General features: G+C 40.5%; 1 protein-coding gene across 3 annotated transcripts in view; it reads right to left on the bottom strand.

Annotated features, from left to right (window-relative positions):
• Positions 1–14,489, bottom strand: part of nf1a (neurofibromin 1a) — a 96,793-nt gene extending 82,304 nt beyond the window's left edge. For all 3 annotated transcript variants that reach the window (XM_088079368.1, XM_088079370.1, XM_088079369.1), the window contains exons 1-5: positions 14,013–14,489; positions 7,927–8,070; positions 5,569–5,652; positions 3,805–3,995; positions 685–791 (exon numbers count right to left, since the gene is read on the bottom strand). In XM_088079368.1, the coding sequence (XP_087935494.1) occupies positions 685–791; positions 3,805–3,995; positions 5,569–5,652; positions 7,927–8,070; positions 14,013–14,072 (586 nt within the window). In that variant the 5' untranslated portion in view covers positions 14,073–14,489. The remainder of the gene's footprint in view (positions 1–684; positions 792–3,804; positions 3,996–5,568; positions 5,653–7,926; positions 8,071–14,012) is intronic.
• Between the last annotated feature and the right edge of the window lie 795 nt (positions 14,490–15,284).

The following is a 15,284-nucleotide window of genomic DNA, read 5'->3' as shown; positions in this document are numbered from 1 at the left end:
CGGAGTGGCTCATTTGCAGTTTACTGCTAATAACAGCTCCCTGACCCAACAACACTGCTGTGGAAACACTGTGTCCACCCTCCAGTCTCCCGACAGGTGTCCCCGGTGAGTAAGCAGCTCAGTTTTTAGCCTTAAAACCCCTTCAGCATTGTTAACTATGTTATCACTGTTAGCTCTGTCAGTGCCAGTAGGTAGTGCGGCCAACAGAGGTAACAATTCAGAAGGGCTTTGAGGGTCAAAGAGAAGCCTCTTACTCACTGGGGCAACCTTGAGGGAGACCAAAAGGTGGATACAATATTACCCCAGCAACAAGGACGGTGTTACCAGCTGATCAGCAAATGAGCCTTTCTGCTAGCCTGTTAACATTAGCTCCCGCCACACCTGAGTCTAATTTAACCAAAACTGATATCCCTTGGCCTAACCAAAACCCAATGTTTGTGACATTTTTGTAAAACTTGACACGTACTGCTGAGCAGCATCTCAAATTAATCTTTAGGTTCGCTGTTTTTAGATGATGTATACCACTTCTACATGGCATATACTGTTGATTTCCAATTTCCCCCTAAAAACACCCTGTCCCCCACCCCAAAGGAAAAAAGGGTCTTGGTATGAAGGGGTGGAGTGGAAGAGGACAAGAAGTTATGACCCTAATAATATTGTGCTGTATGAACATTAGAAGCTAACCTTGAAGCAGCCTCTTCAGCTTGGAGCAATCCACATTGATGTACTGCATGAGCTCTATGTCATGAACATCCACGTTGTCCTCAGAGCACACGGTCAGCTCCTGTAGCCTGGGGAGACAAACCACAACACACATGACTTCTGCTACTTTGTCTTTTAGCCTTCATTTTTGGAGTGAAAACCTTTTTATGAGCATATGGTTGAAAACCTTATTAGGGGTCCAAGCAGCAGCACTTGCTGCTGGTGCCCCAAGATATCTTCTTCTGTTTCTTTCCTTACTATTTCTCAAATAAATGTGTTTGCAGGAAACACCAAAAAGACCAAAAAATTTGCAGGTGGGCTGAAAATTCCTCCCAATGCTAAGACACATGAAAGAACACTTTGCCTTTCCACCCAAACTAGAGGGTGGATGCAGGTTTTTTTTAAATACCGCTTTACCTACTGCCAGTAGACCAGGGCTGTGTACACGGCACAACATTTTCTGTTCAATCTCATTTTTAAACACACACACACACACACACACACACACACACACACACACACACACACACACACACACACACACACACACACACACACACACACACACATATATAACTGCCAGAGGGTTACAGTGAGCATCAGGTTGCTTCCATTCGTTTCAAAGACAGCTGTCCACAAGAACAAGGTCAAGCAGTGGACAAGGGACAAACTGGGGACAACAGAGCTGCAGAGGGTGAAAACGACACTCCATCGGCTGGGATGACCGCCAACTCATTCAAATGTAACTCAACAACTGAAGGATGACATCAGGTGACCTACACAAAGGGTTGCAAACAGCAGCTGGAAGTGAGGGGCACAACAAGGCAGGTTCGACACAGGCTCCTAAGGGCAGAGCTTATGTCGAGCAAAGCTAGAAAAAAGCCCTTCATCAGTGACAAGCCTGGCTGATGAGGACGACTGGAGTGAGGTCATCTTTTCTGATGAGTCCAATTTCCAGGCTTGCCCAAAACCTGCTCGTCTAATGGTCTGACGGAGACCTGAAACACCGACGAGCACAGTGTCTCGCAACCACTGTGAGATTTGGTGGAGGATCTGGTGGTGCTTCAGTAACGCTAGAATCAGGAAAATTCATCTTCATGAATTACACATGAATCAGTCCACCTTCAAGGTTATCCTGGAAGAAAACTTGTTTCCTTCTGTTCTGACAGTTTCCCAACTGATGCTCCATGCCACACAGCCAGGCCGATCAAGGTGTGGATTCAATTTCTGTGCCCGGAGTGGCAGCCATGTGAAAGACTGCTGCTACAACGCAGAGTTACATCATTAGTATTGTGCTGTTTAAAAATGAATATAAACTTACTTTCTGAGCATTATTTGAGGTCTGAAAACACTGCCTGTTTTTTGTTATTTTAGCCCGCTGTAATTTTCTGCAAAGAAATGTTCTAAATGACAATATTTTTCTGGAATTTGGGAGACATGTTGTCAGTGGTTTAGGGAGTAAACAAAAATAAGTTTACCTCTGAATCTTTGTATTTCCAGAATAAGTTTAGACACTTGTCACACCGTAGCAGTATTTGTGTATAAATTACTGGACATAGGACGCATTTCAGATCTTGAACAACATAAAACTTTGACACAAATGTAGTAATGTTAAATATGTTTTCCCAGCACGTCATGAGCTTCATCGAATGTCTTTGAAAGTAGATTAATGTATGTCAACAGAGCATCAGCTCATAGTGATTAGCACCACTGAAGAAGAGCTTTGCTTCTTGTCAAGTAAAGTAGAGACAAGTATCCAAATGCTGAAAAATCTGCTTAGATCCTGATCATAGCTGCTTATGCCTATCCAGTCTTGAAAGTAACATTTTATTTTCTGGTACTCTAACGCAAAACAAACCACATATAATATCAAGATTATATGAAATGTCTACAGTTGTTAGGCAATACATGCCTAAATATCTGGTTTTGTTATGTTTTGTTTTTGAAATTAAAGCTTATTGGAGATTATTCAAATAAATAACAAAAGTTGTAGAAATCTAACATAAGAACATGACATCTAAAATCATAAAGAAATAAAGATATAACTAATTAATTAAATAATAACTGATGAACTCGATAATGATCATTTTCATTATAAATTGATGGTTTGGTCTATTCAATGTCAGAATGGCACTTATAGAGAAAAATGCCCCTCATTAATACCCAGAGCCCATCTGACAGATTAAAGTTGCCAGTTTTGTCCAATCAAAACCCAAAGACACTCAGTTTGCTCTCATACATCATTTTTAAAAAATCAGATTTAAGAAGCTGGAACCACTGAATATTTGGCATTTTTACTTAACACAAACAGCTGCCAATTCAATTCTGTCTATATCAGTTAATCAACAAAATAACTAATCATTTCAGCTCCACTGGATAACACCTGTCAAAGTCAGCAGACTACTGTTGATCACAGAAGCAGCTCAAAAAACGTCCAATTTAATCTTATTGCCAGAACAAGCCATAGTGTGACAAGTATGGGTGTCTCAAGGCCAATATGCATTTGTTGTTGTGCACCTCCTTTCACTTCTACAAGACATTATGTGTAGAAAAATTATATCTGATGGTCATGTGCCAAAGTGTAAAGCAGTGGTTGTGTGATTAGCACGGCCACCTCAGGGAAAATACGTTGGGTCCACATTGGCAGTTTGTGTATAAACATGATCTCGCTAACTCCATCCGTTACTACAGTTCATGTGAGTTCAATTAGCCAACCAATGCCTTTTAATGTATGGACATGAAAAATGGGAAAAAGAATTCAGTTATAATATGTTTAATGTCAGAGGGGTTAATTTGACCCATCTCACCATGAAAGGTCAGGGTAATATTAACAGTGCTATTTTTATGCACATTTTATTTCATTAAATATCGAAGTGGAACAAATCAAGTTAAGGGATTCTGACGGAGCACCTTGACCACTAATGGTTCAGCATTGACACATTTTACAACAAATAAATAGAATCATATCAGAGGTAAACAAGACTGGTTGGGCAGACATCATCGCAGATTTCAGAGAAATTTTACTTCTAGTCATTGTGGAGACGATCACATGCAGCACATTAGAGCAGCCTGGCCTGCTGACAAACTCGGTAAGTAAGTTACCTGGTGGAGATGCGGCTGAAAACAGCATTGAAGTTGTTGCAGCTCAGAGAGAAGAGGACGGCTGAAGCAGAGGCGCGGAGCTCGGCGGCATGCTGGTGCCCCTCGCGGTACGTATGGATGAAATGGCAGATCTCCGGCAGCAACTGTTTGACCAGCATGGTCTCATCCAGACGCAAGCAGTCCTTGGATTGCTGAGGAAGAAGGACAGAGAGGAGGACGACATTCAGGACAAAGATCACTGCTGTGATCCTCCACGAGGCCAACACCCGAAGAAATCGGTTCGTTTTTGTTACTAAATGGCCAACTGAAGCAATGTGATACACACACTGTGTCAGCAATCTGACTGTTTGTTAGCTGTGATCTAATAAATGACACAATTCCTTTACACAATTCAGTATCACTCTACATTTGCCTGGATCTTAAATCTTCATCGAGTTCAGACTGAGTGAAAAGAGTTGATAATTCTGTCTGATATCACACAAACGCATGTGGGAAGAGGAAACAATTAGCCCAACAAACATGTTAGCCAGCTAACAAACTGATGGTCAACTTTGACCTCTGAGGCTGTCTAACGTTACCTATGGAGAAGAGGACTCTCCTCCGAGCAAAGCGACGATAGGTACATTGCATAGCAACCCCCTCGCACTTCATGCACACAGCCAGGAGGGCCTATGTCTTAACAATGTTAAAGGTTTATTTAAAAAAAAGTTTAAATTGGGATATGTCTATAACTTTCACAATGCTGTTTGTAACCAATTTATAAGAGCAATGGCTCACTCCAGGCTGTGATATGCTGTGTTTCCATTGAGGCCAGCAGAGACGTTACATGTTTTATTTTATAAAATTTGTTCATCAATCAAATCATGAGGTGCCTGGAGATTTACCCCTATTCACAGTGCCCTTGGCCTTTCAACTAAGATCACCAAAATCTAATCGGTTAATTGTTGAGTCCAAATGAAAGTTTGTGCCAAATTTGAAAAAATTCCCTAAAGGCCTTCTTGAGATACTGGCATTCACGAGATTCGGGCAGACTGTCTGACAGACGAACACACAACCTGAAAAATCAAATGCCTCTGGCCACAGCAATAGCGACATTATAGGCTATACACTATGATAAACTAGGCTATAAACTATAATAAACTATAATACACGGAGATGAAATGATGTCAGTGAGAGTGTTTAAATTTTGAATTGGAGCCAGAATTGGCGCAATTTCTATTACACTGAATTGAGCGGGCACCGCAAATCAATCTGTAAACCATCACCATCTTTGTTGCTTCATATTTAACTGAAAAAAATAGTTTCACAAAATTAAAAAAACAAAAGTCACATTATGTTGAGTAACATGTTTTATCTAAATGTGTGCATTTTCCTTGTTATTGGTCTCTGAACAGATCACAGCTCTGTCAGGCAGCTGCATATAAACTCGAGCCCCTGTGCACTCCCAGACAGCAAGCCTCCCTGGTGTTAGCAGGTAGCGTTGTGGGGTGCATGTATTTGATATAAAAAGCTAATAAATCTTCAAACTGTTAATGATATTATATATTATTCAGGGGGCCTGATGTTAACCAGCTCTATAATGTTTCTTGGTATCATCAGGAGGTGGCGCTAATTTCTAAATTAATATTACCTGGTACTTGCACTTTGTCAGTGAACTAAGTTAGCGTTTGCATTTGCAGACAGCCTACATTATCTGGAAGATAAAAACATGACGTTAGGAGCTACAGTGCTGGTGAGTCGGGGTGTTCAGAGGGGAAGACTCACCCCAGCCAGGCACTTCTCCAGGGTGTCCAGGATGATGAGCTGGGAGAGGTAGAGGTTCTTCTCAGAGGCTTCTCCAAATATCCGCTGTCAGTCACAGTCAGGGAGACAGACAGATACAGTTAGTACACACACACGCACGCACGCACGCACGCACACACGCACGCACGCACGCACAAACGCACACGCAAACACACACACACATATTTATATTTGGCAACCTGCCACAATCAAAACATCTGCTGCCACAATTAGATTTTTGGAGCTGGATTCCACTGAAATGTAACTGTTCACTGTGCTGATTCTAAAAGTAACGTTTACTCACTCACTGAGGACAGGGACAGTAGAGAAACACACCATCTGTGGACAGTTTACTGACCTGGCAAGCTGACTCTGCTACAAGCCTGTTGGCTGCTGAAACAAGTGACGAACCTGATGTTCTAAAACCAGCATCTAACAGTATGGCCAGCTGAGTTGCAGGTGACATCATCTTCCGGCTTAAATTGAGCTCAGACTGGCCAGTTCACATCGCTGCAACTTTTCTCTGGAACGTTCTAAAATGGTTTAGTTATGTCGCGAATCACTGTTTCTGAACTTGGCTTTACTGACCCTAAACAAACATTTATACATTATAATTATACAGCAAATCTATAACACACACACACACACACACACACACACACACACACACACACTTTTATAGGTATACATGACATATGAGATATGTTTGTATATACATGTGTATGCATATATTTATGTTTATATATGTGCTGAATATGTATTATTTATTTTTAGAAACTTTTTTTTTCTGTGCGTTTGGGCCTTTCATACACACGCAAACTAAGTTTTTGGTTACTGGAAATGGATATGGACTCCTTTGTTTTTGATGTCAGAGTATGCATCGTTATCTCCGCCTTCAACACACTATATGTGTGAGCAGCCTGTGATGGAAACCTTGCTGAACTGTTGCATGTTTCACGCTCGCAGTGTTCATACACAGCATTGTTGCTGTGACGCTTCTGCAGAGCTGCCTGCTGCTGTGAGTTCTGCATTTCCTCATTTATAAGCACATACTCCACTTATTTATGAAGTCGTGCAGCTTCTGCATAGTCAGCAACACGGTCCTGCAAATGTTTCACAATAAAACGCCTCGTCTTAACAGTTGATGGGATTCTGTCAGCAGAGACATTGTCAGAGGACTTTTATTTTGAAACAGAAGCAGGGAAGTTTGAGATGTATTTCCTCATCTCTGTGACAGATAAAGACACCAAAACTGTAATAAAAGGTGGTATAGAGTCAATATAGTTATCAAAACACCATTTTCACTGTCTATTTCTTCCCGACAACAAAGTGTGGCACATGGAAAAAAATCAGCGAGCCACCAATTCTCTATTGATGTGCTGTGACTGGCCAGCACTGCTCACACACGCAGAGTGTGTATATATATATGAAATTTCAACAATTTTCTGGGAGAAGTGGTGTATTATCTGACGGAATTGCAAGGGTGCCGATATTTTTGGCCATGACTGTGTATATATATATATGTGTGTGTGTGTGTGTGTGTGTGTGTGTGTGTGTGTGTGTGTGTGTATATATACATACATATATATATATATATATATATATAGTCTTTTGTTGCTCCTGTCTCAGGTTTTTTGGAACATGTTACAGCGATCAAATTAAAAATGAGTGCGTATTTCACATAAAACAATTCGGTTTATCCGTTTGAACATTAAGTATCTTGTCTTTTGACCTGTATTCAGCTGAGTAAACATCAGAAAAGATTTGCAAAACATTTCTTTTTCTTTGTTTTACATTTTACACAGTGCCCCAACTCTTTGGAAACTGGGAAGTAGAAATACCTCTCAATATCAACAATGAATTTAACTATGGCCTAAAACAGAATTCAATGTACACATGGCTGACATGTAACCAAAAAGACATTGTAAAGATAGATGTTTTGGCAGGACTGTTGTGCTGGACTGCATTAAATTGTACAGGTGTGCCCCATAAATGATATACCCAGTGAGCCCTCCCTCAAAGCCTCAGTAGCTCTTCCTTACTAAGGAATTATGGGACTGGATCCAATCATTTCTGTAACTTCCTGAAATGGCCATTACATCACTTTTTGTCTTTATTGGCCAGCTGTGTAGAGGTGTGAAAGGAGGCAGGATTTTAACATTAACATTAACTCACACAACTGCTTCCTTCACTTTGCAACTACATGAATGCCTTCATGGACTATGACTAGGACTGTGACTGTTAGAACTAGGAAAGTTTTGCTTCACTTCCAGTATGAAGAGCAGGAACGATTACAGCCGCCAACAACTATAGCATCTACCCACTGCCCTCCCCACTCACCATGTTGTTGACATTCTTGAGGATGGTGGTGAGGCCACTGATGACAAGGGAGAACTTGTACTTGGAGATGTTGATCAGACATTCCTTGTTGTGCTCTGTGCTGACTTTGGTGTGGGTGTTTTGGTGTCCAACTTTAATGGGAAGCTAAAGGAGAAAACAAGAGAGGATGATGATGAAGCAGAAAACACACTGCATTACAGTAAAGTCAATTTATCCATTACACAATAGTGGACTGTGTTTGAAAGCATTGTCAGCTTTGTTATTTTCAGTGTGCTAGTGCAGTGCCCTTACTTCAGAGGAAAAGCACTGCAGATCTACTGTTACATTTACCTGACAGTGACATGTTAGGCTGCTAAATATGTTGCAGATTCAGATTTTACTTAGAAAATATATCAATTCAAATATGATGCAGAATTAGTCAACAAACTATTCAGCGTTATATGAAAACTGAGAGCTAAGTTAATATTTGAATGCAGGTTTTTACTGTGCTGTATTAAGAGTTTTACTATTAATGGTAATAGTTTCACTTTGGAGAAAAAGTTTTCGGCCAATATCAACATTCACAGTCAGAGGAAGGGTGTAAAGCTAACACAGCCTTTGCCCACAGCCCCAAAATCATTAAATCCATCCCTAGAAAATACACCCCAGACCAAACTCGCAGTTACAAACACTAATGAAATACACTTAGCAGACATATTTATTTCCAAATGGTTACACAACCAGTGCAAGTAGAGCATAGATTAATCTGCAGAGATATTTTGCTTGCTGTAAAGTTTTAATGAGGCATATTTACACAGTGGAAGTAGTCAATGAGGACATGCTCTAATCAGTCATCAGTCCGCACAACCCAAGTTTTTGAGTGGAGCATGGAATATCAAATATTTTTAATGGTAAATGGACTGTACGTGTATAGCGCTTTTCTAATCTTGCGACCACTCAAAGCGCTTTTACACTACAAGTCACATCCACCCATTCACACACACACATTCACACACTGGTGGCCGAGGCTACAGTACAAGGTGCCACCTGCTACTCAGTAACCATTCACACACACTCACACACTGATGGCGTAGCATCGGGGAGTTTTGGGGGGTTCAGTATCTTACCCAAGGACACTTCAACATGTTGACTGGAGGAGCTGGGGATTGAACAGCCAACCATCGGATTAGAGGATGACCCCCTCTACTTCTGATCAACAGCCGCCCCTTAGTAAGGGATACAGCACACATGCGCACACACGTGTGCACGCGTGTGCACACGCATGCACACGCACACATATTCTATATCTCACTAGACCTAGCAACTTAAATTAAGACCTTTTTAGCAAGTTTCTGCAGTGGGTCTGTCCCTCTCACATGTCGCCGTGCATACGCAGGCAGGAGACATATAGGAGTCAGTCAAAATACTCCAGACTTCAAGTGTGAAGTAATTCGGATGAACAGTTCCCGAGATACGATAAGGACACACTAACTGACTGACTAACTAACTAACACACACACACACACACACACACACACACACACACACACACACACACACACACACACACACACACACAGATTCCTAACTTTTATTGCTCGATATACATGATGTATTAGACATGGTGGCTTTGCCTTAATGTAGGAGAGCCTCTGCCATACACAGTTCTTATTAAAAAAAATACGGCTCCTAATTTCTAAATCCTTCAGTACAGATTGTTTGTGTTGACCACTGTAGAAAATGACTGATTAATTAAGTGGTAATTAGATGAGTAATTGCAACCATATGTTAAGCTACACTTGGAGAGAAAACAAATAAATTACGAATAAACCACTGTAAATTCTCAAATACTGGCCAGGGCCTTTTTAAAAACTCAACTGCAGAGAGAACCAGTCAGGTTTTCATTCCTAATTCCTACTTAAAAGCATAATAGATCTAATTTCAGTAAGAACCTCGTCTATTTTCTAATCTGCTTCAGATTATATTTGCTGTTATTGCAAACTCAGCACTTCCATCATGTTTGCCTGTTGTCTTGATAAATTCAGTGTAATGTACATTTCCACAGCTCTACATCTATCAGTACAAACACACAGTCATGCTCTACTCACCACTCTGCTCTCTCTCATCTTTTGACATCATTGGTTTTCATTCACTTAGTATTTCCAGTTGCTTCTACTTCTCAGTTTTTCAATCACCACCAATGAAACTGAAGCCTTCCTGCACTGACAATTTACATTTAACACCTCCCTCTCCTGTAGGTACGGAGTTTCACAGACAAAAGTTAAAAAACGGGAAGCGTTTTGGAAAGAACTGGTAAATGAAAACAGTGGTTGTGTGAGTTAGTATGAAATGACTGTGTCGCTGTACTGATGGAATCAGAGCTGTGGAAATGGACAGGACAAATGTGTCATGTGAAATGACTCCTGTATGTGTTTATGTTGGCCACATTATAGCCAAACTGACTCTTATTTGCTATGTTATGCTAAGCTATATGTTATCATCACCAATTGTCTGTCGTCATAACGTTGCTGATTTCGAGATACGTTCTGATCAAAACTACAAAATGTCTCACAAAAAATGTCTTATTTTAATTGCACTGGATTCTGCTTATAGTCTCTCTGCACTGTAATGCAAAATAAGACGCTATTTTGAAAGACAATACGACAGTAAAACTTTCCATTAAATCAGCAAGCAATCACAAAACTGCTTATAACTACAGAAGTAAAGAAATGTTCCAATATTATGGCCTAATGATCATCACAAGCACAATAAACAAAAATTATTGCAGCAACTTAGAATTATTTTCATTGTCTACTACTTTAAAGATTGCTTTCTGGAGTTGAAATTTGGTCTACAATCTGACTGAAATGACTAAAAAATGCCTGTCACAAATTTCCTCTTTTGTTTGACCAACAATCTACTGTTCCAAAATGATGAAAAAAAATACAACACATTAGTTATTATACTGTGATGACAAAACCATAAAGCTTTCTTGTTTCAAATGCAAAGGAAACTAGGTTCACTTTATCTGAAGCGTTTCCTCTGAATGTTATTCTCATATCTGACCCATGTTTTGCCCAACAATGGTCAGTTGTATCAAGCCTAAAAATTGGACTCCTAATTGAAAGTCATGGGATAGGAACTGACTGCAGCCTCATGGTTCCATCATGAAGTCAGACTGTCACACCATCACATGCACGTAATATACAATGTAAAACAGGCCATGCCTCTGTTTGCAGTCAGTGAGCTCTTTGTTTCACACAGCTAGGCTATGCCATTCCTCTAAAGGTCATACACTCAGTGACCAGTTTATTAGGTACACCTAGCTCAAACTAATGCAGTCTAATACACCAGTCCTGCAATAAATCCTACCTTCATGAAGAATATAATGTTCATTTTTTGTTGATACAATTTTAGAGAGGTGATCACTCAACTTTATCATTATTTTGGAGGATGTCGTTTGTTGTGTGTTAGACTGCCAGGTAGGGATACCCAGGCCAGAACAATAAATATATTACATTTCTACGTAATCTGTTTGCTCTTACCTCACTACAACTGACACCTCATCACCCACCCACTCACTGACTGCCAGTGCACAGAGCAACAGCAAAGGGAGAGATCACACTGTGTCTTCCTGTTGTCCTTCCAGACTTACTGTTGGCTACTTGTTGCACTGCTCTGTGGGAGTTCTTTGTACTGCTCTATTGACTGAACAAATTCAGTAGAAGCATGTTGTTGACAGAAAAACAAGCCAACAATATTGACTTTTTGGTATGCTATAGTCAAACTGTAGGCACACAGCATTCATAGGTAATGCTGCCACCTACTGAGGATTTCAATACACTACAAAGCAGTCCAACTGACCTTTACTGTTGTACGACTATAACAGCTGCTATTCAAAAGCAAAGAGACGATCAGCGATCGGTAACAACAGCAATTAAAATGTAATCAGAGCATCCTTACTCTAAATATACTCTAAATACGTTCACGTACTTGGACAATGAAACTGATTCCGTTATTGTACAAAACATTGTAGGACACTGCACTCATAACTCAATAAATGCACACTACATTTTTTAAATGGAGAACCCCTCAGCTGGCCATTGTCTCTAAACTGTTTTGGCTTTGCGAATTTTAATGTAGGCCCTCTAGGTTAACTGTTCACTGCAAAGCTGTGTTATGTATAAAAATGAAATACACCATGGCCAATATGTTCAGCCCATTCCAAAAAATATACTGTTATTACTACAAACTAGATGATGTTCAGCAAGTTAACAAGTAACAATATTTAAAGAAGAATTTCACTGATTTAAAGAAGGCCCTCACACAGAACTAGGCTGACTCTGCAGCAGAAAGGTCCTTGCTTAAGAGGTAGAAAACTCAACTACCAGAATGCACTGCGCCCATCATAATGTGGACCGGTCCATGTGAAAAAATGGCAGCCAGTTAGACCTCATATTACAGTAAAACGCTAAGCTACAACATGTTTCTGAAAACATTTGAGGTGAGAAATCTGCAACTCAGTAACAGAATCTTGGTTTATATTTGATCAGCGCTGCTTAGTTTCACTGTGCAATCAAAGTTTTTTGGCCTTCATTTTAGCTGTGCAGGAAGGAGCACGTTGCCCTCGTTATGTTTACAGACTCTCACCATTACAGCAAAACTGGCCATTAAAACAGATTTCTGAAAATATTTAGACAAGAAATAGGCAACGCAGCAATGTTAACTTGATTTATATTAGATCAGCACTGCCTAGTTCTAACGCAACAGAAAGTTTGGCGGAAGTAGGTGGGCAATAAGAAAATCTGGAAGTAGGGAGAAGGAGGGTTATTAGGTACTGGTTAGATGGGGGAAAGTTTGCCTCAGTTCATCTACACATTCAATCCACATTTTTTTGATACATAGCTGGTTGAAAATTGGCAAAGTACCCTCTTAAGTTTAAATAAAATACACATTTGTTAAGGGAAAAACTATAACAGACTGACTGAAGGCTTTAGTTGGGGCTTAGGGGTGGCAATAACAAAGAAGTGGATATAACACCATAAGCCAACAGTAGTAATCCAAGCTGAGCTGCTAAACCAGCTCCAATCCATGATCTGTGGCAACTAACACCAGACACAACGACTTCTGGAGACTAAACAAGGCCAAAATTACTTTTAAATGGCAAACTGTTATTTTTTCCCCTGACACAAAGTGGGAGTCAGATTTACCTTTAAACAACAAAGACAATTAATTTTGTTAACACAAACCAATTGGGACTACTGACCAAGATCTGAAGATAGTCTGCATCTGATTGTAATAGTTCTTACTGATATGTCCATAGCCTGCCTATTTAAGGACAGGGCTGTAGGTTTCATTTTACACCAGATGACAAAAGTTATACAAACATTGCTGATACGTTCTAACTAAATGAACCAACTAGCTAGTGTGAACAGTTTCAACGTGAGCAAATTAAAATAGCTGGTCGTGTCGGTGTAGCTTTAGCTAGATTCAATATGGTGAAATAAAGCTGTACAATAACGTTAGCTGTTTACCTGTTATGTCAAGTGGACCTTTAGACAGTGGTTGTAAAGTTAAATTATTTAACTATCAGGCAGAGCAGTATTCACTTTCCTCACATGCCACTGAGTTGATTAGCTCCCATGAACATAGCGTGTTAACCCAGCCACATCTTATTTGTTTACATCAGAAAGCCAGGCCTGCTAATGTTAGCTACCTAGCTGGCACGAAAAAAAACGTTAGCCAGGGAACCTTAAGAGATGCACAGACGCTTATGTGCAAGTCCAAATGTCTCTGACATAATGCTTTTTCTATAGTATTTTGCAACTGAGCGGCTAGGTCCGTCAAATCCCGGGACAAATGCTGGATAACGTTACATGAGCTAATTGATGGTGGAGACGGCGCTAGCTAGTCAAGATGTTTAGTGTTGTGCAGCTGGGACAAGCAACACATAACACATCACAGCCCCGAAGCAGCCCTGACGAGAGAAACGCTCCCAAAATTACTTTTCAAAAGGTTTACTGCGCAAATGAAACGTCTGCCGGGGTGATAGGACCTCCACAAAACTAAAGCTTGCTACACCCATCCACTGAATCAACCCATTTTACCTGCTCATCAAATCTAGTAATCACGGCCTGGACCCACTCCACGGGTTTGTGAGCCGCCATGGCCGGGCGGAGGACACCGCGACGCTGCGCTGCTCAATCCAACGTCTGAGGCCGGAGCTCACACGCTTATTTAGGCATGAAAAGTTGTCCTGAATCGATGGGAAAGGACGAAAGGGGCGAGTATTTTTCCCTTTCTGGAGGCTTCACCATGCCACCGCCATGACACACCACCGGAAGTCTTCTTCAGAGATACTGATGGGAGGTATTGGAGACCAGGGTCAAGCTAGCTGGATTGAAAAAGACCACTTCCAGGCAAAATGTCCCCCGCTAGAGATTGTTGACAAATTGTTTTTCGAATTGATAAAAACGAATGCACACGAATGAACACTTCGAAGGTCAAGTCTACATTTAAAAGGAAAAAAAAGTCCTGTTCAAAGTTCTGTATTTTCTGTATTTCTAGTCGTGTGTAGTTTTCCTTCTTCTGCTTGGAAGGCAACTTAAACTGTGAACTGGACGTCACCGTCTCCGGATTTAAAGTGAAAGAAAAACCTACATAACGAGACCAACGTTAACGTTAGATGTTTTCCTCAAACATCTGCAACCGCTTACATGTGAAATTCTTTTTGTTTTATTTTGAAGTTGTTGTTTGGGTTTTTTAACTTCCGTTATTAAATCTCTTTCTCGGTTAGAACGCATGCGTCAAGTAGAATCATGGCTGCGTTCAGCCCAGCGCAGACAAACCGGAGCTCAGAAGTGACTTCTCAGCGGTGATGCGGTGGAACAACATGTAGTGTTAAGAAGGCGCTCTGCCTTTTATTATGAAGGGGGTTTATTCAGCTCGGCTCAAGTGGACTTTATTGGCACGGGAAGCATGTAAACATTGCAAAAGCAAGTGTGAAACAAAAACAGAAATTGTACGTTAAATAGGCCAAGTAAAGATCTCCCAGGGAAAGAGACACATAACGAGGCAAAAATAATAATAGGCGAAACCACCACACGTGCTGTCCTTAAGGGCGTGTGTGTGTGTTTTGCTTGTTTGTGTTTTTTTTTGTTTTTGGTTTTTTTTGGGTTTTTTTGTTCTTTTGTATCTGGCCACGTTATTTTGTGTATTTTGAGGTTAATTTTGTTTGTGCTCATTAGAGTTTCCCTTTGTTTGTTTCTGTCTCTCTCCAGTCGTTTTGTGTCTCTTTGTAGATCATCTGCATCTACTTGTGGTAGAGTACATTTTAATGTGAGTGAAGCTTTTCAGGTGAAATGGGTCCCTGACAATTT

The sequence above is a fragment of the Plectropomus leopardus genome, chromosome 6, assembly GCF_026936395.1.
Source record: "Plectropomus leopardus strain MGB_pleo_1.0 chromosome 6, ASM2693639v1, whole genome shotgun sequence".
Classification (NCBI taxonomy): Eukaryota; Metazoa; Chordata; class Actinopteri; order Perciformes; family Serranidae; genus Plectropomus; species Plectropomus leopardus.
This window is presented reverse-complemented; position numbering and strand designations above follow the sequence as displayed.